The sequence below is a fragment of the Moschus berezovskii genome, chromosome 8 (genome assembly GCF_049115385.1).
Source record: "Moschus berezovskii isolate FMDL1 chromosome 8, NW_MosBer_1.0, whole genome shotgun sequence".
NCBI lineage: Eukaryota > Metazoa > Chordata > Mammalia > Artiodactyla > Moschidae > Moschus > Moschus berezovskii.
The window spans coordinates 88,740,019-88,767,699 of record NC_142467.1 but is presented as its reverse complement, the minus strand read 5'-3'; the positions used below and the strand labels follow the sequence as shown (position 1 = coordinate 88,767,699).

General features: G+C 36.0%; 1 protein-coding gene across 1 annotated transcript in view; it reads right to left on the bottom strand.

The window, feature by feature from the left end:
- ADAMTS19 (ADAM metallopeptidase with thrombospondin type 1 motif 19) overlaps window positions 1-27,681 on the bottom strand; it is a 270,031-nt gene that overhangs the window by 2,020 nt on the left and 240,330 nt on the right. Inside the window, exons 21-22 of the mRNA XM_055430830.2 lie at window positions 27,265-27,417; window positions 725-902 (exon numbers count right to left, since the gene is read on the bottom strand). Of these exons, the coding sequence (XP_055286805.2) occupies window positions 725-902; window positions 27,265-27,417 (331 nt within the window). The remainder of the gene's footprint in view (window positions 1-724; window positions 903-27,264; window positions 27,418-27,681) is intronic.

Here is a 27,681-nt window from a genome sequence, read left to right as displayed (position 1 = left end):
GTGATATCCCGGCAGCAGTGCTATTAAAAACCGCTGTCACAAAAATAAAGGCTAATGCATTCATGAATACTTTTAATGCAAATACAGGATATATTACTCAAAATACATACTCTACTTCTTGATGTTGTAATAGACTGACTGTAACTTAGAATATATGTGAAAGCATTTTATAACATAAAACTATGTAAATCAATGCTACTACTATTTATTTATATTTAATATTATGTCCTTAAAGGTGAAAAAATTAGTACCTTTTGTTCAGTGGTGTAGATCCTGCTCTCCTTGAAAGTGAGTTTTCTACTCTATCTCTCCAAAGGATAATTTGTACACAGGATCACAAGGAAGGATATTAACAATGAAGAGATCCAAGATATACACTACAGCTTCACCTTTTCACTGACATTACCTTAACTGAGGGTTCTGCCAGGGGACTGGTCAGAATCAAAAATATGGTTACATCCTCCAGCCCTTTTTCGGCTGACCTTAAGTGATACGGCATTTGCATTTCCACAGCCTCGCTCTGAAGTGACAGCACAGGAATGAAAATAGTTTTCATTTGGACTACATGATCATTTGGACTATATAGTTGAATAGATCCAATTTAGTCAGAAGCAAACTACTTAGTACAGATTGATAACTAAGCTTTAAAGTGATACATAAAACAGAAGAAGCCATGATCATTTCTATGTCTGTCAAAATCACTCCCTTTTTTTGATCTGCTTACCCAGCCTGGGTGATGTTATAGTATTTACATTAATCTTCTCATTGCAAGGCTGAAGGTGGCATGGTCTGTACGCTGCAGGTTTTTCTGAAGAAAAACATTCATTTCCATGTCTTCCTGTGATCTTATGCATGCACTGAATAACACGGGACTGCATTCCTTTGCCACAGGTAATTGAGCACTAGGAGAGATACAAGGTTTTGTCAACTGTTCTTTTTGTTGTTTCCTTTTTCTGGGCTGTGAGTCACCTTTTCCTTATATTTGTTAAAATTGACATGAGCCACAACATCCAGGGTTGATGTAAAACAAGGGTCAGAAACACTGCTGCTCATAAGTTGGACACGTTGCAGTTTAGAACACCTAGCTGACCTAATGCAGAGCTTTGAGTGATGAAGGACACAGGCAATTAAAGAGAAGATGAAGTTATACAAACTATTATATGTAGAATGAATAAACAGCAAGGTAATACTATAGAGCATGGGGAACTAGATCCAGTATCCTGTGATAAATCATAATGGACATTAGGATGGCACAAGTCTAACAGAGTTTTTGTATAAGCAGAATGAGCTTTTACATGTCTACAAACCCGACAATTGGATTAATTTCTAAAACTAGCATAGGATCAGGCCTATGGTAGAAAAGCAGTTGATTTATATGCAGAGGGCTAGTGTTTACTAAGACTCACTGCTGAGACAGTTCTTTGTTACGTGATAGTGCGAAAAGATTGAATTAATTTACTAAAAAGGACACTCTAGGTTAGTTTCTAAGGCTTATCTCAGTAACCAGTCTTCAGATAAAGGTCGGATGCTCCATAATGTACAACCAGGAGATTAACACCAGACTATAATCATTTAACGAATGAAGTCAGGTGACTTGGGGTATACCAGGCTTTATCTAATGAAAGTTCTTGACTTATAATTCTTATTTTACTAATAACTGCTAGCTATGGCTATATTATTTTCTATGTCACTTGTTTCACTGAGCCTGTGATATAATGCTGAACTGACAGTTCCATATGAGATCAATAATTGTAATAATGTGACTCTGGGTATGGGAAAAAGTAACAAGAGGAAATATTTTCCTGAACCAGAAGGCTAGTAAGACAGTGGTCCAGAGACTTTTGCTACTTGAAAGGCCTGGTCCAATTTTAGCACACTGAGTGGCCCATCACTTCCCTAGACCTGGGAATGAGCCTTCCCAGCACCGTGGGACACAATGGCCATGAAATGGTGTCACATGGTCAGATATGTGGCTATGAAGGGATCCTGCTGACTGGAAGTTGGTACTTGCCAGCTGCCTCTACAAAGATTACATCATGACCATTGCAAGCTGCTGACCTTCAACACCCCCTGAAAGAAGTTTAGGGAGAAAATCAGGAATGAGGCACTCTGTGCTCTGAAAAAAAAAAAAAAACTGGCAGAACAGGCCTTCAGATAGTTAGATCTTTTCAGGAAAAGGTTTTATGAGTTCCAATTCTTGCATCTTCTCTTACCTAGAAAAACACTGACGTCATTAATGGTGAAATCTGCTTTGGCTGTTAAAAAAATTTTTTTTGTTACAATTAAAAGTCAAAATAGAGTAGCTATGGTTCAGACATCCTGGGAAATAACTATTTCCCAGATATCCTGAAAAATGATATTATGGGTGTGATTTCAGATTAGATGCTGTGACCTAATGTAAGAACTTAATGCTCCTTTAATGCATTTTTGCTTCTGTACTTTGCTTGCTGCTCATAAAACCAAAGTTACTCCATTTTAAGATAAGTCTGTTTTTAAGTAAAGATTCCTAAAATTGTTTTTGAAAAAAAAAATCATAATGGAAAAGAATATGAAAAGGAATGCATACATATGTATAATGGAATCACCTTACTGTACAGCAGAAACTAATACAATACTATAAATCAACTAAACTTCAGTAACATAAAAATGAAAAAAAATTTGAGACTATGACTTGGAAAAGATAGTGGGTGATACCAGTAACACACTTGGACCGACAGTTTTTAAAATTTTAGTATCTAGTTTGCAACAAATGACTTGCTGTTCTTTAATTTAGTCACTGATACTTGACAGTTAGATATGCCCAACAGTAGAGCTGTGGAGATATACACCAACTGTGGGAGCTGGTGATGGACAAGGAGTCCTGGCGTGCTGCAGTTCCTGGGGTCGCAGAGTCGGACATGACTGAGCAACTGAACTGAACTGAACTGTGGAGCTGGATCCTCATTATAATCTTTCAATGCGCTCATCCACTCTGGCCTTAAAATGTTTATTAATAACATCAACAGGGCAGAATTCCCTGGTGGTCCAATGGTTAGGACTCCATGCTTTGACTTTTGGGACCCGGGTTCAATCCCTGGTCAGGGAACTAAGATCTTGCAAGTCTTGTCAAAAAAAAAAAAAAAATCAAATGGTATATCATTGTTTTAATGAGATAACTGCTTTGTCTTAGAAGATTGTTGTCGTTGTTTAAGTCACTGTGTCTGACTCTTTTGCAACCCTTGGACTGTAGCCCTCCAGATTTCTCTGTCCATGGGATTTCCCAGCAAGAATATCAGAGTGGATTGCCATTGCCTTTTCCAGGCAATCTTCCCAACGCAGGGATCAAACTCACATCTCCTGAATTGGCAGGCGGATTCCTTACCACTGAGCCACCTAAGAAGTCCATCTTGGCAGATAACATGATATCTAAAATTGTGCAAATATCTGAAAATCTTGTGTTTTTCTAGTAAGACAGCCTTTTAATGTATCTCCTATAATGAGATGATGTACCTGTATCTCAGCTAAATATAGTTTGTTTTATTTGTAAGTTATTTCAGAGAACATATTTAATGTACAATGTCTGTTTATTTTTTTTTTTTTTTGAACAGAGGAAAATTTATGCGTCGAACCTGGACTGGTCACTTATGATAATATACATGCTACAATTCCATTCTCTCCAATCATTCCACCTTCACCCTCTCCCACAGAGTCCCAAAGACTGGTCTAAATGCCTATGTCTCTTTTGCAGTCTCTTATACAGGGTTTAGGTTACCATTTTTCTAAATTCCATATATATGCGTTAATATACGGTATTGATGTTCTTCTTTCTGTCTTACTTCACTCTGTATAATTGGCTCCAATTTCATCCACCTCATTAAAACTGATTCAAATGCATTCTTTTTGATGGCTGAGAAATACTCCATTGTGTATATGTACCAAAGCTTTCTTATCCATTCATCTGCAGATGGACATCTAGGTTGCTTCCATGTCCTGGCTATTATAAACAGTGCTGCAATGAACATTGGAGTACATGTGTCTCTTTCAATTCTGGTTTCCTCGGTGTGTATGCCCAGGAGTGCGATCGCTGGATCATATGGCAGTTCTATTTCCAGTTTTCTGAGGAATCTCCACACTGTTCTCCATAGTGGCTGTACCAGTTTGCATTCCCACCAACAGTGTAAGAGGGTTCCCTTCTCTCCACACCCTCTCCAGCACTTATTGCATGTAGACTTTTGGATAGCAGCCATTCTGACTGGTGTGAAATGGTATCTCATTGTGGTTTTGATTTGCATTTCTCTGATGATGAGGGATGTAGAGCATTTTTTCATGTGTTTATTAGCCATCTTTATGTCTTCTTTGGAGAAATGTCTGTTTAGTTCTTTGGCCCATTTTTTGATTGGGTCACTTAGTTTTCTGGAATTAAGCTGCAGGAGCTGCTTGTATAATTTGGAGATTAATCCTTTATCAGTTGCTTCATTTGCTATTATTTTCTCCCATTCTGAAGGCTGTCTTCTCACCTTGCTTAGAGTTTCCTTTGCTGTGCAGAAGCTTTTGATTTTAATTAGGTCCCATTTGTTTATTTTTGCTTTTATTTCCAATATTCTGGGAGGTGGGTCTTGGAGGATCCTGCTGTGATTTATGTCGGAGAGTGTTTTGCCTACGTTCTCCTCTAGGAGTTTTATAGTTTCTGGTCTTACATTTAGCTCTCTAATCCATTTTGAGTTTATTTTGGTGTATGGTGTTAGGAAGTGTTCTAGTTTCATTCTTTTACAAGTGGCTGACCAGTTTTCCCAGCACCACTTGTTAAAGAGACTGTCTTTTCTCCATTTTATATTCTTGCCTCCTTTGTCGAAGATAAGGTGTCCATAGGAGCGTGGGTTTATCTCTGAGCTTTCTATTTTGTTCCATTGATCTATATTTCTGTCTTTATGCCAGTACCATACTGTCTTGAAGACTGTGGGTTTGTAATAGAGCCTGAAGTCCGGCAGGTTAATTCCCCCAGTTCCATTCTTCTTCCTCAAGATTGCTTTGGCTATTCGAGGTTTTTTGTATTTCCATACAAATTGTGAGATTATTTGTTCTAGTTCTGTGAAAAATATTGTTGGTAGCTTGATAGGGATTGCATTGAATGTATAAATTACTTTGGGTAGTATACTCATTTTTACAATATTTATTCTTCCAATCCACGAACACGGTATATTTCTCCATCTATTCATGTCCTCTTTGATTACTTTCACTAGTGTTTTATAGTTTTCTATGTACAAGTCTTTTGTTTCCTTAGGTAGATATATTCCTAAGTATTTAATTGTTTTCATTGCAACAGTGAATGGAATAGTTTCCTTAATTTCTCTTTCTATTTTCTCATTATTAGTGTATAGGCAATGTCTGTTTATTAAAGAAGTCTCTTGGATCCATGTATATCACTAGATTTAATTTGTTAGACAGATAAGCTGAGGTTTAGCTGAATGAGAAAATACAAAAATTACACATGAGAGAGGGAATATGCTTGTGTTTTGAAAATATTTATTTACTAGTTATATTTTCTTTGCATTAAAGATTTAATCATATTTGGCCAAATAGTTTTTAAAAACTTAGATCTATTTAAAAACATGCCCTCAGCATATTCTACTTGAAAAGAGGTCAATACTTTCTGATTGTCATCTTTTAGATATGAAGGCACAAGTTTTATAACTATTTCCCTTCATATTTTACCAAGTCATTATTAGGACTGCATTTTCTTCACAAGAAGTTTCAGTTCTTCCTCTCTATCATCCTGGGTTCCAACTCTCTTTATTGTCATCAGCAGAAGCATTCTACACAAATCCTTGTCACCTTGTCTGTCTGCTACTGTTCACTTTGTCTTTAGCCTCCAGCCTTCTAGTCAATTACAAACATTAACACAGAATATGTATTCTTTTAAAATTGCTTTATATACATAATCTCCTTGGAGAAACTTCAATTATTGAGTTGCCCATTGCCTATAAGATAAAGCCCAATATCCTTGAATGTCCAGGCTGGCATTCATCTACCTCCTCAAATTTAATTTTCTACCTCTCTTCTTTAGGAATCATTTGCTCTATAAAGCACTAATCATGTCCATGTACTTTCTACTCCCACAGCCAGAACTGTGTTCATAGCAGGATTCCTTTCCAGATGTCTTGCTGCTGCTGCTAAGTCACTTCAGTCATGTCTGACTCTGTGCGACCCCATAGACAGCAGCCCACTAGGCTCCTCTGTCCCTGGGATTCTCCAGGCAAGAACACTGGAGTGGGTTGCCATTTCCTTCTCCAATGCATGAAAGCGAAAAGTGAAAGTGAAGTCGCTCAGTGGTGTCCGACTCTTCGCGACCCCATGGACTGCAGCCTACCAGGCTCCTCCGCCCATGGGATTTTCCAGGCAAGAATACTGGAGTGGGGTGCCATTGCCTTCTCCTTCCAGATGCCTTGCCACTTTTCAAATCACAATCTCAAATCTACTACCTTCACAAAGTGTTCCACAATTATCCCAGCTACTCATGCATATTTATGCAACATTTATGGTTTAAAACCATCTACCTATCTATCTGAGGCTATCTCTTAGAATCAGTTGGGAAAAAAAATCTTTTTAACTATAGATTTTAAGGCCTAGAATTTCTAAGGCAGGAAACAGATGGAATCTGGGAATATACATTTTTTTAAAAAAAGGACCTAGGTCATTTTGTTGCACAGCCTGAGTTTGGAAAACACTGGTCAATAGTATGTATTCTACATTTGATGTAGCCCAGTTTGTATTACTTCTTATCTCTGATAAATATCTTTTCATGCATCTAGTGTGTCTCTTGGTAAATTTCAGGCATCTAGTGTGTTTCTAGGTAAATTCTTGAAATTAAGCTCATTGTCATATCACTTTCTGTAATAAAACTTACATATCATGTATAAAAATAGCTAAAAATAACACAATAACAATTGCATGTGCATGCCATTTATGCATCTACTTTACAGATAACTGATCTTTCTAAATTTTATTCTATAAATACTTCTACCTAAAACCTTCTTTGTATCTGATGAATTCTTAGCTTTATACAAATAGCAGATTAAAGAACAATTTGGATATTACATCCTTTTAAATCTCATTTTTTTTTCTCATTAACTTCTACAGGACCTAAATGCTTCTAGCTTAGTTTAAGCTTTATCATAATTTAAAAGCTATTATAAGAGGAGTCACTGTTTACATGTTCTTTGCCCTTTGGAAGATTCTTAATATTATCCAATAGATATATACATATAGCACCATGCTTCTTAGTAATATTTTCAGGAAAACAGTGGTTAAGTTTATATGGAAAAATATCATTCTAGTATCTGCTCCTAAAATTTCTGTAGATCTTGAAAGTAATACAATACTGGAGACATGAAAAGAACAACAGAAGCTTTATAATAGATGAACTCATTTTGATGTAATAGATAAGGTTCTCAATCATATGTCAAAGAAGTCTAGTAATCAATCATAGATTATTACCACCCTTTCAACTAATCTTATATTAACTCCAAAGGACATGTGTAAACCAAAGTAACATCATTTTTTTCAGGATCACAAAGTAACTATGATAACTTAGAATATACAATTTTAGTAGATAATGGTTGAAGAGTGCTTCCATAAATTATTTTTTAGAAAATTAAGAGAAAAAAGTTCATTTAATTGAAATGGCATCATTTCTGCCTTTGAAACTAATGGAATAAGCTTTATTATAAAATTAGCCTAACAGCTTTAGAATATAATTTTTATTAGAATACTTCAATAATAAAAACATCAAGATTTTACTAGTAATCGTTTTCTTTATAAAATATGTGGCAAAAATTTAGTACAAATATATGAAAAATAAACATATATTTGAAATTCCAAAGTATCTTCTAAACTATTTCTACTTTATTATAGAAGGTACTACTGAATAATTGGATATCTTCTCAAATCACATCACTATGATTAAAGACAGACAAATATTAAAAGGAAAAGTCACTATAATTTTGGCTTGAAATGAGGTGATCAGGGCTCTAATTCTGTCTCTAGAATCTAATGCACCTGGGACTTAGTTTTCCTTTTCATTAAGTAAGGCACTGTAGTAGATCATAGCTACACTTTCAGGTCTAAATTACTATGAAAGGAAACACTCCAAATAATTTATTATTAAAAGTTACTGCAGTCAGGCAATTTTTAAGCAGTGACACTGCATAACAGTAATGACTGCAAATTCATTATCTAATTGTTCACTGTACTATCCAACATTGTTATGATAGCAGTCTACTAAATAATGTCTCAAAATTATATTTTGCTTGAATGTTTCGGAATATTCAATTGTTTATTGGCTTTTCAAATATTTATTGATCTCCCACCATGTTCAGGATTCTGTGCAGGAGCTAAAAACAGCAGAAATGATTAATACTATGAAGCTGGTGCTTATTTGGGATCTATTATATGCCAGATACTGTGTTAGAAGTTACATTTATTTTAATATCTCATATGAAGCCCATGAGCACTATTATTGCTCCTTTTACACACAGGAGAAAATAGAGGCTCAAAAAAGTGAAACAAAGTGCCCACAGTTTCACAGCTAAGAAGTGGTGGTACTGGAGTTTAAACTAATACGTACTAAAGTCAAAGATGGGACATGTAGTACTACTTGATACTAGAAGATTGCAAATATTTCTCTTTATGTTAACAGTTAGAAATATTTCTTTTTTTCTCTATACTGCAGAATAACTTCTTATCCTAATTAGAAGGCTTTTTTTTTTTTTTTTGGAGTTGTGTCACTATAACACAGGCTATGTGGTATGAGATAAACTCTTCTGCCATAAGGACAACTCAGTAGCATGATTTATCTTTAGACAGAGTGATCATAGAATTTAACATCCAAATCAGAGCATTTATGAAAGAAGTTCTGATAACTATTCGTAGACTATGGGCATAAAAAGGGATGGTCCTGGGTAATCTGGGATACACTGTCACATTATCTATAGATGACTTACTGACAGATCTATGTATTAGATGGTAAATGGACACATGAAATACCTATTATAATCCAGTCATTATCTAATATGCTTTTATACATACTATCTTGGTTAATCTTGCTCATAAAACTAATATCCGATTCTTTGCAACCCCACAGATTGTAGCCTGCCAGGCTCCCCTGTTCATGGGATTCTCCAGGCAAGGTTGCACTGGAGCAGGTTGCATGCCCTCCTCCAGGGGATCTTCCTGACCCTGGAACAGAACCTGCATCTCCTGTGGCTCCTGCACTGCAGGTAGATTCTTTTGCTGCTGAGCCAACTGGGAAGCCCATTTTCATTCACTCAATCAACAGATATTTAATGAAACTCTATAATGTGTCGAATACTCTTTTGGATACCAGGAAATAACAGTAAACAAAACAGACAAAAATTTTTGCCTTCAATCAGTTTACACTCTAACGGTGGGAAGTGAGAAGGTCAAGAATTAAAATATGTTGTATATCAGATACTGACAAGTGCTACAGAAAAACTAAAGCTGGGAAGGAAGACTGGGAAAATTTGGGTTATGGGGTTTAGCAATTCAAATGGGATGATCAGGGAAGGACTCATGAAGAAAGTGACAAAGACATATTCCATGTGAAGGAGAAACAAACCTCAAATGCAATCTTCTGTTTCCAAATACAATGTTCCTTCCATTGTGTTTTTACAGATCTTGGATCAATTTCAAATGAATTTTTCTTTCCATTTTCTTCCTTCCTTCCTTCTTCCCTTGCTCTCTCTCTCCCTCCCTCCCTTCAATCTTTTTTCTAATACATTTTAAACTTCTTCACATATGTACTAGGTTAAAATATATTAGAGACAAGGCAGAACTCTAGACATCCACTGAATGCCAAAATGCTAAAATGTCAAAATCAATTTGCCAGAAACTGGTAAAAAAAAAAAAAAAAAGAAAAACACAGGGTGTACCAGATAAGTTGCCATTGATCTTTCTTTTACAAGAAATATTTCCTGACTAAAGTTATTTAAAAAGAAAGACTTGTACTGTCTGACAAATAGTCTGTTCCCCAAACAGTTTCAATATTGCCCTGAAGGACTTTTGAAACAAAGCACCTCATGAATCAATTCCATGCATTAGAAGTCTTTAATTCTAAACAGGAAACACAATCTTGATGTACTAGGTTTACTACAGTAAAAAAGGGAAACAGTAATCTTTAGAACAAACTTAAATAGCAAGGGACAAGAAAAAAAATGATGCTGGTAATCGCCCTTTTCCACCTAAAGTATCTGAAAACAAAATTTGTTTTGATTTAATGTATTCATCATTTCAATCTACTTGAGAAAATGATGACATTCCCTGTACATGAGTATTATCTTTAGGTAAGATCATTATAGATTTCTCTGATAGTGGAATAAATTCTTTCTTGACCTAGGACATTCAGTGACAGTTTCTAAGATTGGATTAAATTATCTCTACATTAGTTTTCATGTCAAACACTAAATATGACAAAGGAAACTTCCTCAATAATTCAAGCAGTCTGAACTATTAAAATGATTAGAAAAATAGTTTAATGAATGAGAACCATGAATACAAATGGTAGCAAATTGGCAAGAAGATTATATTCTTTCTTAAAATGAGATCTCTGGAGAAGGGAATGGCTATGCAGTTGAGTTCAGTCACTCAATCGTGTCAGACTCTGCAACCCCATGGACTGCAGCATGCCAGGCCTCCCTGTCCATCGCCAACTCCCGGAATTTATGCAAACTCATGTCCATTGAGTCAGTGATGCCATCCAGCCATCTCATCCTCTGTTCTCCCCTTCTCCTCCTGCCTTCAATTTTTTCCCAGCATCAGGGTCTTTTCAAATGAGTCAGTTCTTCGCATCTGGTGGCCAAAGTATTGCAGGTTCAGTTTCAACATCAGTCCTTCCAATGAACACTCAGGACTGATTTCCTTTAGGATGGACTGGTTGGATCTCCTTGCTGTCCAAGGGTTTCTCATGAGTCTTCTCCAGCACCACAGTTCAAAAGCATCAATTATTCGGCACTCAGTTTTCTTTATAGACCAACTCTCATATCCATACATGACTACTGGAAAAAACATAGCTTTGACTAGATGGATGTCAAAGTAATATCTCTGCTTTTTAATATGCTATCTAGGTTGGTCATAACTTTCCTTCCAAGGAGCATGCGTCTTTTAATTTCTGCAGTGATTTTGGAGCCCAGAAATATAAAGTCGGTCACTGTTTCCCATCTGTTTCCCATGAAGTGATGGGACCAGATGCCATGATCTTAGTTTTCTGAATGTTGAATTTTAAGACAAATTTTTCACTCTCCTTTTCACTTTCATCAAGAGGCTTTTTAGTTCTTCTTCACTTTCTGCTATAAGGGTGGTGTCATCTGCATATCTCAGGTTATTGATATTTCTCCCGGCCATCTTGATTCCAGCTTGTGCTTCATCCACCCCAGCGTTTCTCATGAAGTACTCTGCATGTAAATTAAATAGGCAGGGTGACAATATAAGCCTTGACATACTCCTTTCCCTATTTGGAACCAGTCTCACTCCAGTATTATTGCCTGGAAAATTTGATGCACTGTGGAGGCTGGGAGGCCTACAGTCCCTGGGGTTGCCAAGAGTTGGATAGGACTGAGTGACTAACACTTTCATATCATGTATTATAGACCCTTAAAACTATTTCCATTATTTAAAACTTTTTGTCATTGTTACACCACACAATAAGAGCTAACTAACTTTATTTTACCTAAGATAATTTCATCTGAATAAACTAACTGAAAAGGAAATATTTGGGGAAGAATAAGCAATATCCAAGCCGATGGAAGGGTGCAGTGGATGCTTACCTAACTCAGATGTTTATCATATTCCAACAATGGCCAACAAGGGTCTGGTGATCTAGATGTAAACTCTTGGAAAGTTATACTTACTAAGTTAGATGCTAGCCCTGAGTGGGCAGGGTTTGCCAATAAAAGCAGGTTAAGATGCCAGCATGATCTGACAAATTTGTGGTCTGTGAATAAATGTAAATAAATGAGGGACATAGAAAAAAAAGTAGGGAACAAACTCAAAAAATTCCTCACAAATTCTCAACTGAGGCATTGTCCTAAAAACAAAGGGTTGAAATGAACTCTGAATAGCCAGGAAGTCCATCTCATGGACCAGCCATAGTGTGGAATTCTTTCTTCCACCACAAAGATGGACGAGCTTCCACCACAGCTCAAAAATTGTAGTAAGCTCATATTTTAGAAAGAGACCGACCATGGACATTTCACTCCTAACAGTGTTATTTATAGCATTAATAGTGCTGCTAAGATCTTGGTTTAATACTTGGAAAAATATGTAAACACCTTATACTAGGTGTTTAGGGAAAGGCCATTTATCCTGAGACATTTTATTGACGTTATAATTTCACTATGCTGTGTATGCTATAAAAATTGTGGCCTGATGAAATTTTTTTTTAAGCCTAATCCTATGCACTGAGGACAATTAGCTCTTATATAGCATTTTGGTATAAATACATTTTGGTGGGTCAAATAAACTTATAAGGAATGAGTATACTCTGTTACTAAATTTTTATTATATTATATAGAAATATTCATTTCATGTGGTAAAGAATCTGCCTGCGGTGCAGGAGACCCAGGTTCGATCCCTGGGTTGGGAAGATCCCCTGGAGAAGGAAATGGCAACCCACTCCAGTATCCTTGCCTGGAAAATCTCATGGACAGAGGAGCCTGGTGGGCTGCATGGGGTCCATGGGGTCGCAAAGAGTCGGGCACGACTGAGAGACTAACACTTACACTTACTTATTCATGATGGCTTTGAGTATGCTTATCAAGAATATGTATCTTTTAAAATAATCTACATATATTGTTTCCCCAAATTTCTATGAATACCACAATGCTTAGAGGCATACATCCACTAACTACTAGTGAATATAAGCAAACATGCTCTGTAATATACTGACATGAGTAAAACATGACTGCACAGGTACTAATAAATAGGTATCTACAAGTTTATAAAGTGTCAAAATGAGGGACAAAAACAGTGAGGTTTAGGAGGTTCTCAAAGCTCATCCATAGTACCACTTGAACCCACTTTTGTAAAGTGCAAAATTATCTGTCACTGAAAGTTCATGAATCATGTAGGAATATCCATAAGGGCTCATGATATAATCTATCTGATATGTCTCTGCCAAATTCACCAAAGAACAGTGTCTTTCTTTTCTCTAAGGAGTAACCTACGTGCTTCTGAACGACTTAATTTCACTTAAAAACCCTTTATGAATGGGATATCTATAAATATCTCTTAATAACTCTTCTACATGGAGAAGAAACACTCATTATTTCCATTGATCTCTGATTTTTGCACTGGTTCCGTGCTCCCTGTGTTCTAGGATCAAATAGATATATTCTGCAGATGCGACTTTCAGCTACAAAAGATTTCCCTATCTAGTCTTCAGTATTGGGATCCTATGGCAAAATGCCAAACGTTAGAGTTACTGGTTAATATTGGTTTCCACCTTTCCTTTCAGGACTTCAGAATAGGCACACAGGGAATGCTCAGTGCTAGCTGTTACTCTGAATAGTTAGATAACCTACATTGGGAAACCAATCGGGACATGATGGTGTAAGTAAATTTGTACACTTAGCTTAAATAATCAACTTGTTTGCCTGTTAATCAGTGCATGTTAAACTCTAAAGTTAGGGTAAAACTCTTCAACCTGCTGAATCCCATAAAATATTCTTTTAAACATTATACCAAAGAGGCAAGAACCCAGAAATAAAAATACTACTGTGTTTATTTGGAGTTTTATTGGATAACAAATATAACTGGTCTACTTTTAAATTCCTTGAAAAAACCCCAAATTTCAGGATATTTAGGGGTTAAAAATAATAATTCTCACACTTGGCCAGCACAGAGATTACCCGAGATTCCTTCCTTCTAGACTGTGCCAAAGATATATATTCTGGAGAGAATGTGTATTCTCCAGGCCAACAGCTAAGGAAGGCTCTGTAATGCTTTACTCATTTCCAGCTGGCCTCTGTAAGAAATAGGAATTCCTAAATTAAGAGAAAATTGTCACTGGCAGACAGAACTTTTTTTAACCAATATAATAGACAATCTTCTAGAACCTGATATAATTTGTAATGATAAGTGCCAATCTCTAACAAGGTTAACAGCATTGACTTGGATAATTTGTCTTTGGGAATAAATGGATTATTCCAAAGTAGTTTAACGAGAGTGAAGTAGCATTCACAGTGGAGTGTGGACCTCGTAAGGAAACTAAATGATGACTTCTACTGGAAATTATTAGCACAGCATTCCTATTCATTTATGTATATGTTTGGCAGTTCCATCTTTAAACTTTTTAATAAAGTGAGTGTGAAACAAGCATACTAAGGAACAAAAGTTAGCTTTGTTTTTTAAGATTTGCAATTTATTTTGGTCAGTGTTGCAACATCTTTAAACATAGTTCATCTGCTTTATTTAACACATGGATATTTGGGATTGAATCTATTCCTAGGGGTCAGACATTGAGGATTTTTTGCATATGCATTTAATTAATTCATCGCTTGGTTCTACAGTTCAACTATTTTTGTCTCTTTCATGAAAATGTTTGCATAGAGTTGCAAATCAAGGAAATGTGTGTGGCAAAAATCAAGCGTATTGCTTATGAATGATTAGCAGAGAACTGAATGTGTTATGAAAGGTCATAATAATCACCCCAATCATTTTTTATATCAAAGTATATACACTGATCACCACAATCATGGAATTAAAACAAGATGTTTTGCATTAAGAGGCAATTAATAAATACAACGTCTTGGGCACATTTGCAGTTCTGTCAGTGCTGAGACTATGAATCACAGGATGTTGCAGAGGTGAAAAAAGACCAGCAGTACGTTTCTATTTTATCACTATCATCCCAGGGAAACATCTTCCCACCAGAGACAGTTGTTTGGAAAGACAGTGATTGAATTTCCTTTTCCAATTAAATACTTTCCAGGTCTAGTATAACAACCCTATGTCAAAAATGGATCAGATCCTCTGTGGCCACGTTAGAGTGTGTGTGTTTTATTTTGTTTTTAGTAAATAAAATCTTTATTTAAAATAGTACAGAGTACATTATATAGCAACCTTTAACTTATTCCAACCTGAAATATACCAAGTATTTCCCAGTTCACAGAGAAAATTCTTAATTGTGCTTTGTTTCTGTCTGCTGCCTTCCTTCTAGGTAAGATAATTGGTCTCCAACCTTTCGTCAGGTATTGACACATGAATTCCAGACAATGCAAAACAGGTCTGCCAGCTTCCTTGAAGCTCAACCTGAAGCAGCATCCTTTAGGCTTAAATAGCATGTTACTCAAATATGGCTGGATTTACTTTATTTAAAAAAAAAAACATATTTTTGATTAGTTTGATATACCATACAGAAAAAGGTCAAGGGAGTCACATGTTTACATAAAATTATATTACCTTAATATTCCTGAGAAAGATAAGCTAGTTACTAATTTTTCCTAGTAAAATATATGAAGCATTATAATTGTTACAGAACTAGAGTCAGAAAAATAGATCAGAAGAAAAATACAATGCTTAGATGTATCATACATTTTTTGCTTACTCGATGAGAAAGTTTAAGCAGTATGTTCATTCAGAGAAAGGGCTCAAAGGGTTAAGACAATGAATGAAACAGCAACAATGTAAGGCAATAAATAATTGAGAAAAATTAATCTAGTCGATAAGTGCAAAACACATTTTGTTATCTATTGGGGAAATGAGGTACTTGAAGTAGTCCTTAAAGAACTTGGATGATTGAAAAAAAAATACATTCTAGTGATAAAGTGTATATACAAAGACGTGGAGACTATAAAAGTACAATATCGAATTAATGAGAACAAAGAGATGATTCTCAATGGGTAGGTTAAGATCAGCATATAGAAAGCTTTGAACATCAGAGTGAGTATGTGAAAGTTAAAGTTTTAGTCGCTCAGTTGTGTCCAACTCTTTGCGACCTCAGGGACTGTAGCCTACCAGGCTCCTCCATCCACGGGATTTTCCAGGCAACAGTGATGGAGTGGATTGCCATTTCCTCCTCCAGAGGGTCTTCCCGACCCAGGGACTGAACCCAGGTCTCCTACATTGTAGGCAGATGCTTTACTGTCTGAGCCACCAGGGAAGTCCTTAGTTGACAGTAAAGTCCTTTAGCTGACAGTAAAGCCAATGCCAATTCTCTGAAACTGTTTGAACCATTGGTTAGAGTAGTGAAGCCATCCCTATGAATGAATGAATCTGTAAGAGGGCAGTCTAGGGGTACAGAAGCACATTAGAAGTTGTTGACTCTAGTCATGGTGAAAATATTTATTAAAGGGCCTTTATTTTTTAATAAAAGTATTTATTAAAAGGGAGTGAAGAGCAATACCCTACTTGTGAATAGAACAAAAAGTGTGAAGGATACCTTCTGTGTGTGTGTTGGGGAAGATGTCATTGACATTTTTCAAGAAAAAGGAAACTGGGAGTGGGATATATTTCAAGGAAACAAAATGAAGAACTTTGTTTTGAGAAAATATCAGAATGCCACTGGCACAATCCTATAGCAGCTCATGTTTGAGAATAAAGAACTAGTGTCCCCTCAAGTCCCTCTGAGCTTCAATTTCATTGAACATTCTTAAGCATACTTTCTTTCTTGTTTCTCATGACTTTTCCTCCTGTTTCTGTGAATACCCCTTTTTCAGTCCCTTTTACTAGCAGTTGCTTCTTTTCTCACATGCCTTTAAAGAAAGGAGTTTTTCATGGATGCCACTTTTCTTCTTCTACACTCTCTCTTTGGGCATACTTATACTTCAAGATTTAAACACTGCCTACACGTTGGTGATTCCAAAATGTATATTCCATCCCATCCCTTTCCTCTGATCTACCTACTAGATACCAGCATTCAATTCTCTTATGGGCACAGGGAACATAGTCCAAATAGAATTCACAATCTTTCCCCTCCAACTTGATTCATCTCTAGGATTTCCTATGTCATGTGAACGTGGGATTCCTTTTAAACAGATGAATCCCTCCCTACTTTTCACCTCACACAGAAGATCAACCCTGCTTCTATTCATTTTAACCTCATAACAGTTTCTCAAAGCCAACCATTTCCCCTAGCTCTACTGACACTACAATACTAGGTCAGCGTTTATTTAGTTACTATGTAACTGATACTTTGCTAATAACTTTTCATAAATTATTTCATCTGGCTTCAGTAATTTACTGACCAGAAAATTCAGAATTCAAACCCAGGGCTGTCTGATTCCAAGACAACACCAAGTTGTCTCACCAATCACCTAACTCACCAAATCCTCTCCCCTTTGTAGAAATTATATAATATTCTCTTAGCATCTGTCTATATTTATGACATCAATCATTTTTGAGACTGCAGCCTGAAAAATGTAACTATTAAGAAAGAATTTTAATTTCTGACAGAAACTGTTAACCAGTTTATAAAATAAAAGGTAATTTATGGAGATGGGGGTAGAATTTTAAGTACAGAAGGTCCTTTCTTTCAATGCAAATCAGATAAATTGTTCTTTGTATATCTGTGTTGAGAAATGTTAATATGTATAAAAATAATACATGCAAATAACTTTAGTTTACACTATGTAACTCTTCTACATAGTATTTACTATTTAATAGTAGGTCTTGGAGAAATTTTCTCATCATTATGTATATACAAATACACTTTTTAAAATGACAGTATTCCACTGTGTATAGTATTATGAGTCATATAACTAGTAAATGGATGGGTGGGTTATTTTCAAGTGTTTGTTGTTCCAAACAAGACTGCAATGAGTATCTTCATAAATATAGTGAGTAAATTTATGTAAGAATGTTTGTAAGAAAATTCTATGACAATGGAGCTGTTGAGTCTAAGAATGTGTACATTTCAAAATAATATTTTTTCCACCTATCAAAATGATAAAAAGTTTGATAACATCCAATTTTAGAAGCAGTATGAGAAAACGTATGTGGAAACAACTGGGCAGAATCTAGTAGAAACTGCCTCCTCTGTATGGCAGACCCAGACTATCCCCCAACCCACACTGTGTGTATTTATTTTTTAAAGAAGTTTGTTAGTTTTAGTTCTTCTGTGTGGACTCCTATATATTCTATACATAGTAAATAAAGTTATAAAGCATGCATTTTTATAATCCATTCTGCTATTTGTGCTTTGTCTCCTAAGGTGTTTGAGTACCTCAAAAATGTTTTTCCTTTGACTATACACATCACTGACATAAAAGATGATGAAACACTGCCCAAACAGAATTCATAGTCCTTCCCCTCCAACTTGGTTCATCTCTAGGATTTCCTATCTCATAACATAGAACCACTATCTCTACAAGTTTTTCAGACCAGAAAACTATTACTTTTACTTGCACAGAATATTTTGAAATTCAGGGAGATGTTCAGTTGCTTTGGCACACTTTGCAGATGTGGGGATTGAGGTTAGGGGGCCTAAGGACCTGCTCTTCTAGAAGACTGCTGCAGGTTGTGCCCTGTAGCTATACTGAGGCTGGGGAGCCAGAGTTAACTTGTAGCAGAGCAGGGACCTGTTTGTTAAGACAGTTTCCCCTTCATTATGTTATGCATCCATCTGATGCCTTTCTGGGCATCGCAGGTGGTGCTTTTGGTAAAGGACCCACCTGCCAGTGCAGGAGATGCAAGAGACGTGGGTTCTAGCCCTGGGTTGGAAAGATCCCCTAGAGGGGGAAATGACAACCCACTCCAGTATTCTTGCCTGAAGAATCCAAAGGACAGAGGAGCCTGGTGGGCTACAGTCCATGGGTCATAAAGAGTCAGACATGAGTGAAGTGACTTAGCATGATGCCTTTCTAACTAGCTGATCATTTGCATATTTTTCCTTGCATTGTATCCATGTCCTTCTCTGGGTGTCCTGGTGATCTGGTTATAGCTATCTCTGGATATCCTCTGGTATTTGATGAACATATACTTTCCTAAATCTAAGTAAAAAACAATCAGTGCTAAAACTGCTGATTTTAATTTTATACGGCCATCAAATTTCATTATATTTTTATGTGAAACTCTCCCCTGCCCCACCTATTGAAGTTCAATGTCTCCAAAATGAGCTTTGGCATGCTCCATACTCCACCCTTATAAAGGATATCAAGAATAATTTTTAACTCAATGACATATATTTGATGAATTACTTCTGGGTATGGTTTAGAAGGTAAAATTATAGATGTCCTGATATGCAGCACAAAAGAACTGACAGCATTATTTTAAGACTCTAGTGACTTTTCAAGGATCTATTAAGAAGACAGTATTTTTAAGCCCAGTGGATTTAAAAAAAAAATTTCTCCCTATTTTCCAATCCAAAAGATGTTAAAAAATGTTCTTATAACTGAATTTATAATGTAATTATACATATATATGCAAATATAATATTGACAACAAACATATGCATAGAGACACTATTTCAATCTCTTTAAATTAGACATTTTCTTTAGATAGAAAAATACACACAGTATGTGTGCTTCATTCTTTGTAAGCTAATATATTTCTACTATGTTTAATTATACCAGCCAAATGCATTTGGTTACATTGAATAATTGGGAATATTTTGAAAACTCAATTTAAAAAAATATATATGGGGCAACAGACAAGACTCTGAAGAGATCTTAAAAATAAAAACAACAATGCAAAAATGTCCCATTCTCTGGCAGTGCAAAGAGACAGAGACAAAACAATCTGATAGCCAACAGTTCAGGGATTTTGTGCATGGTTTAGAAGATGGCTATATTTCTCAGACAGAATGGTAACTACCAAGTTGGGTAAATGCTTGGTGGATGTATATAAACAAAATAATAGAAAGTCTCTTTTGAGGAGAAGCATCTTATATATCATTGAGGAATTTCTTCAGTATGAACAGCTTACTCAGAGATAAGTGCAATGCAAAATATCTCTTCTTTAGGATACTGTGGGATAGGTTTTCTCAATGTCTATATGCTTAAAATTAAGCCCATAGGCTTTGATTTCTTTAATTCACTGGCTGAGTTAACAATTACAGAACTCAGGAGCATAGATTCAGAGGCATTCCTGGTGGCTCAACTGGTGAAGAGCTGCCTGCCAATGCAGGAGACACAAGAGATGCAGGTTAGATCCCTGGCTGAGGAAGATCCCCTGGAGGAGGGCATGGCAATCCACCCTAGCATTCTCACCTAGAAAATTCCATGGACAGAGGAGCCTGGCAGGCTACAGTCCATGGGTCACATAGAGTCAGACACAACTGAGCACATGCACACAGATGATGGATTCATATTTGTTAACTGTGCAGCTGCTCAGATTTTCCTATCTTACGAGACTACCTATAAGCATAAAAACGATAAGCAGTTATCTTCCCCAAATATCAATAGACTTGTAGATATAATCAGAAAATAATACTAAATAGAAATGCTAATCCATGTCAAGAACAGTTTTCTGGATTACAGACTATTTCAGTTTGGTTTCAATCTACAAATTTTCTCAAGGTAGAAAAAATATTTACAAAGCTAGATTTTGAAATTTAATCTATTCTAATCTTTTCTAAAGTGTGTTATACTAAATGACAAACTAGCTACACACTCTGTAAAAGTGATTCTTGGTTAAAAAAAGAAAAGAAAAGTGAAATACTAGAGTCTCTCTTAGGGCTTCACTGATAGCTCAGCTGGTAAAGAATCCACCTGCAATGCAGGAGACTCTGGTTCAATTTCTGGGTCAGGACGTTTCCCTGGAGAAGGGATAGGCTACCCACTCCAATATTCTGGCTTGTAGAATTCCATGAATACTATAGTCCATGGGGTCGCAAAGACTCAGAACCGGCTGAGTGACTTTCACTTCACATAGTCTCTCTTTGGGATCTGTCATATACAGAAGAATGCTAAAGGATCTGAAAGCATAGATTATTTGATTATCTTTAACTACAGTATTTTTCTCACATGGAGACCACATCCCAGTGAATGAGTTTCCCATGGAACATAATTCTGGAAATGCAAGAATTCATAAATTAGTATGGATTCAGTCTTATAAAATGATGACATTCAGGTCTTTGGTAAATACTAATTTTACTAATCAATCTACTTTAACAATATATTTTCTCCATCTAGCAATTATCATTTTATTAATTCCTTTTATTCTCTAGTTTCAGAATATACTTAACATTTCTATTTTTACATTCTAGTAGGATATTTAATTTATTTACTGTTACTGCTAATAATTTCTTTAAATTTGAAAGGGAAATCCTTCTAACAAGTGATTGAGCTTCCTTCTACTAACCTGTAACAACCCACTTAGTTTAGCTGTATTAAAACCAGCGATCTATACATATATTCATTTGAATTCTGGAAATTCTGTAAGTTGATTGAGCTGGGGTGGGGTATATGAAGCACTGCATCAGTCCACCTATGTAAGAATCCATAGTCAAAAGGTTCTATCCTAGCCACTTGGTAACAAGAACTCCCTATTCTTCATTTTTTGGATCTCGGTTTCCTTTCTTTTTTGGGGGGTTCCTTTTCTTTTAATGTAGTAACACTAGGCTGTAGAGATGCACGATTAAAAATGTGGTATCATCCAGTAATTGTTTTAGGATATTCTTGATTGCTCTGATCAAGTTTTAAGTTTCCTTCATCGATTCCTAAGTTTTCCTTCAGTGAAATGTCTTATGTAATTATTCATAATTTCCTACAAATGGTGGTAAGTCACAACTACCACTGTCAATGTAAATTGGAGAGACAAGCTTCTATGTAGAAAGCTGAAGGCATATCATCAGGCCAAGGACCTATGAGATTTGGGAAGAGGCAATCTGTCTCTCTGAGTCCACTGTAACAAACAGCAAGAAGTAAAAGAATGTTTTTCCAGGGACATGTGAAATGGTGCAAACCACCAAGCCACTTTTATACTGACTGCTGACCAATCTGGATAAAGTGCCTGTTATGAATTGCTTTAACTGAATAATTATGCAGTATGAGACTACTTTAAGGTTATACATCTGGATTACCCAAAGAGCATTACTTAGAGTACTGGCAAGATTTACATGATAATTTAAGTCTCTTTTTGAACTTCTTTTAAAAAATTAGATAGGTAATGACACAGGAAATGGCACACTTATTTTCCTATAGTTATTACCGAGTCCTAGGACAATATAGTATACCAGGTGGATTTTAATGGTATTTGAAGCATATGTATTAAGAAGATTATTCTGACTAAAAATAATCCAGATATATTCAAGTCTTTCACAGAAATAAATTATCAAGCAATCGATATAATTTGTATTTTAGTTACAACACTTTTCAGAGAAAATGCAAAAAAATCATCATAAAATGCCATTTTGAGACTGCTTTGGAAAATCTTTACTATGAGAATGATCTCAAAATAAGTAGAATTCCTATTAATGTAAATGTTATTTTCTAAGGTACTTATTTATTTGGTTGCTCCAGGTCTTAATTGTGGCATATGGAATCTTTAGTTGTACCAAGTGGGATCTAGTTCCCTGACCAGGAATCAAACCTGGGTCCCCCTGCATTGGGGGCGTGGAGGCTTAGCCACTAGACCACCAGGGAAGTCCCAACTTAAACGTTATTTTTATAGTTAGAAAGCAGGTATTAGTTTGATGTAATTCCCCTATTCATTAGAAAAAATGACCTTCGTTTTTAGATTCTTCTTCTATTCCAAATGAATATACTGTGTACAACTGTGGTTTCCTTTTGCAGGTAAGTTAAAAATAACATCATACTAAAGCTTAAATATTTACTACTTCTAAACAAAGCTATACCATATTACCTATATAATTAAATCACTCAGAATGATTTCTTGTGCTTCCAGTGCATTATTTTCAATTATATAATTACAAAAGACTCACAATCTCTTACCCAAAAATCTATTAATCATGTCATAATTTGGAATGTGGCCAAATCCAGTCACTTTCTGGAATTTTAAAGGGTTATATTAAGTTTAAATTGTACAGTATGTATGGAATCCAAGAATAAGCCACTGCTATGTGCAATTCCAAGGTGTTTTGTTTGGTCTTTAAAGTTCACTTGAATAAGTATAAATCATTTCTTAATACTGCACAGAAAAATTTACTCTATAAAAGCTTGATGAAGGACCAAACTCTGTATAGAAAGTAGATAAAATAATACTCTTTTATTTGCTCTTCTATTGGCCTCCAAGAATGAAAACAAGAAGTTTTAGAATTTTAAGTAAAGGCAGAAGGATCAAATTCAGCCAGTAAATACAGCATTTCATTAAGCATAAGAGACTACATTATTTTTTTCAAGTCAGTGTTCTATGCTTCGGACAGTTTAAATGAGTAAATACAGATTTATAATGCCAGGAAACAGATGGGTCACGTTTTGCTTTCCTAGGAAAGACCCTAAGGCCGAATATATATCAGAATGTGGCATATGATTATTTCAACAGTTAACTCAAGCCAGAGCAAAGCAACCAGATTGTTTTTGCCTTATTTTTGCCAACTTTCTAGTCTCGATGAAATAAACATTAGCAATGTTTAATAAAGGCCGTATTACATCTACTTCAAACTCAGAGCTAACAATTATGTGATAGGAAATTTTTCTTTGGGTATACCTGGATCTATAATTTTTTTCCTCTCAGCTGAGAGCAATTTTTCCACTGTGTACACAAAATCATAAAATGGTAAATGCTAGAAATTATATAGGCTGATACAAATGCTGTGACACAGTTTGAGGTATAAGCCATATTCTTAGTAACCCTCCATTTAGCCAATATTACCTTGGCTCAACAGTGGTCAGTGGCTTTTAGACAGTGGAAAAATCTGAGAACATATACATATTTTACTGAATTGCTAATGATTCATCAATATTATTGAGGGAGAAGCAGGATTTCAGAGCTCAGACCTTATAGACAGTCCACTGAATAAACCTGATTAAAGCCAACCCAGGGTTTAATTTTAAGTTCATTTAGGTCTATCACCTGTTTAAAAATATTAGTAGAATTTGAATGAAACTGACAGATTAACTGACTTCAGAGGAGCACAGAAATTGACCCATAATTGCACACATCTTGTTGTTATTCTGATTCCAGGAACACAGCTGATAAAAATAAGAGATCTATGTATTTCCTCTGTCCATGAATGCTTTAATCACCGAAACTTAATAATCGGAGCACCATTCTTTTTTTTTGTTAATTATTTTGGGATGGTCTTCATTTGAACATGAAAGTGATACATTAAGGGTAAAACAAGAGGGGAGAAATCAATAAAGCTCGCATGGAGCCACTGGCTTTAATTTGTGCATGCTGTTTGAAACTGTTATTTTGAGACTAAAAAGAAAAAAGAAAGAAAACAGCTTCAAGGGAAAGAACAGACATTCACAAAAAAAATAGAAAATACAGTATAACTGGATCTTCTGCATAAGCAAACAAACTGCAACAGACAAAGGTTAAAAGTCACTGAGTAAAAATGATTATTTATTAGATCCATCCATTACTTTCTTTATTCAAAAAGGCTATTCTAGCTAGGTAGCAATGTAGTAACATAACAAAGATGAATTTAAACTAATTCAATACAAGCCTATTTAAAAACTGTTGTTTAGTTGCTAAGTCATGTCTGATCATTTTGCCACCCCATGGACTGCAGCACGCCAGGTTCCTCTGTCTGTGGGATTCTTCCAGCTAGAATACTGGACTGGGTTGACATTTCCTCCTCCAGGGGATCTTCCCTACCCAGGGATGGAACCCTCATTTCCTGCAGTGGCAGGCAGGTTCTTTACCACTGAGCCACCAGGAAAGTCCTATGTACGTGTAAACTGTGGTAAAATGGAAAAAAAAATTTTTTCAGGCTTAGCACAAATCAATGTTTTCTATGATCTCCCCAGTTAATTTTGATTTTGCTTAAGATTTGACCAGAGGCCACAAAACAGGTACATTTATTAATCAATTGCATTTGTCATGTAAATAAGATTTGCTAGCCTTATTTCCATATGCAGCAATGTGGGAGCTTAGCGTTCTGGGTCACAGATTATAATATCTGGACCTTCTATTTTTTGTAACAATAATTTTGCTCTTTGTAGTTAATGAGGGATTAACATTTATCACTTAGAATATTTCTATTAGTGAAGTTGGAAGAATATCGCTCATTTATTCGAGTCATTGTAAAACTTTTTCTTAGAGCAGAATTATTTCATTTTGGGAAAACATCTAGAATTTCGCTAGCCAAAATGAACAAACGCAAGGTTTCTACAACTGATCGGGAGCAATAGGTGATCCTCCTCACACTCCCGCAAGGAGTACATTCATTTCCTCAACCTCATTTAAACTTTCAGTGTCAAATGAGGTGTTAATACAAAAATGGATTGAAAATAACAGTGTTGTCTATTTTGCTTATTTCACTCTTAAGAAATCAGACACAGAAGCAGTCAATGAGGGAGTCCCAATGGCAAGCCACTCCAGTACTCTTGCCTAGAAAATCGCATGGACAGGGGAGCCTGGTGGGCTGCAGTCCATGGGGTCGCTACTAGTCGGACATGACTGAGCGACTTCACTTTCGCTTTTCACTTTCACACATTGGAGAAGGAAATGGCAACCCACTCCAGTGTTCTTGCTTGGAGAATCCCAGGGACGGGGGAGCCTGGTGGGCTTCCGTCTATGGGGTCACACAGAGTCGGACACGACTGAAGTGACTTAGCAGCAGCAGCAGCAACTGTACTCCACGTTCTTTCAAGCCGTGTCTTTCCCCATCACTCTATTGTCTTTGAGAAGTGGGAACTCTAAAGCCTGAACATGAAATAGATTATTTATGGTCAATTTAGAATTCTCTTTTGTCTAAAAGTTGCTTGTTCTGAAGTGTGACGTTTCCTTATATGGTTCACCAACTAAAAGCTGCATGGATTGGGTTATTTCCTAATTTTGTAGTCAGGGACTGATTTACATTGTTGACAAATGTACCCTGTAGAGTCCCAGTGTTCAAAGATGTGCAAACAGTATAGTTCAGTGAGAATTCACATGCACAGTTAATATACAAACTTTCATTGGAGAATAAGGGCATGAAAAATCATATGAAAATAGATTTTAAATGTCATGGATTTCTTTTTGAGTAACAATAAGGAGGCTGACTAACCAAAGAAAGTTGTACAAGGAAAATATTTCTTCCAGAGTATCCTTTAGGTTTATTCATGAATAGCTATCACTTGCCCCTCCATGGCATAGCAGGCACCTTTTTTTTTATTAGTAATACAACAGGGAATTTATAAGAGTAGATTTATTATGTCTATTGTAAGCCTTAGAACATCAGATTCCATTATAACAGGTTCAATATAGCAAGGTACAAGGGATCATCTGACTAAAACTTCTAAAAGTTAGTATTTGACACCTATTTTCACTCAGATATGATCAGAATTGTATCTAAAAACATGGGATTTATTAATACTTTTAGAGTGAATAGCTGAGCTATTTTCTACAACCCATAAAGTTCTACTTAATTCATAAATTTTAAATATTATCATTAACATGAATAAACTCACTGTTGACCTGCGAACAAAATTGTGTCTACCTGATCTGACTAAAGGACTTCAAGAATTCTGCTCCTTTCAATTTCTATGTACAATCCAAAATAATGGTGTGGAAAACAATACCCTTTTCATATTAAGATGGGAATTCTCTTTGTTTGGTTCTGTCATTATCTACCTTACTTATATTTCAAAGGAACTTATCTGGTAGTATTCTACTCACTAGATAAGTTTTATACAAAAAATATTCTGAGCAAAATCAGTATCAACAATACCATCAGCAAAACAATAATAATACATAAAACTTGTCGAGAGCTTCCTTTGTGTCAAAAATGGTGTTCAGTACTTTACACATTTCTATCTTACTGATACTTATTATTTAGAACAGTTTTATAGAGTTATTATCATAGACAGAAAAACAGGATTTGGACCTTAGTATTTAATACTCTTGGCTCAGTGGTAAAGAATCCACCTGCTAATGCAGGACATGTGGGCTCTATCCCTGGGTCAGGAAGATACCCTGGAGGAGAAAATGGCAACTCACCCCAGTATTCTTGCCTGGAAAACCTCATGGACAGAGGAGCCCGGGGGCCATAGTCCAATAGGTCGCAAAGAGTCAGACATGACTTTGCAACTACACACATACGTATGTAATACTCTAGCTTACCTCTATCTTCTATGCCTCCTGTACTTCTACTGTGTGGTTACAGTACTCAGGGCAATGCTGACATTAAGGAAACTTAATACTGAGAACGTACAGAAAGGTTCTCACCTTAGACCAGTCACCCATCCGCCACACGTAGCATTTGGAGTAATCCTCACAATCTTCAGCCTCCTTGGGTCGGGTGGAGAGGACACATTTCTTTCTAGGGTTAGTACACCTCACAGTCCGATGACGTACCCCTTTGCCACACTTGACTGAACACTGGAAAATAACGTCAGAGACTGTGGATAAAGCTGGTGATTAGAAGATATAGACTTGATGATCAAATTACGTTAGGAACTGGTTCTTATCTCTCATATACCTATCACCTACACAAAGGCCAGAATGAAGGCTATGCTCCAGCATCAGAGGCCAGACAGTGCTTCAGGCACAGTGCTAGAAATGAATGGGTTTCAGGAACACAGGACCATTACTCCAGAGAGTTCTACAACACAGTGATTGCTTATGGAAGACAGGTAAACAGTG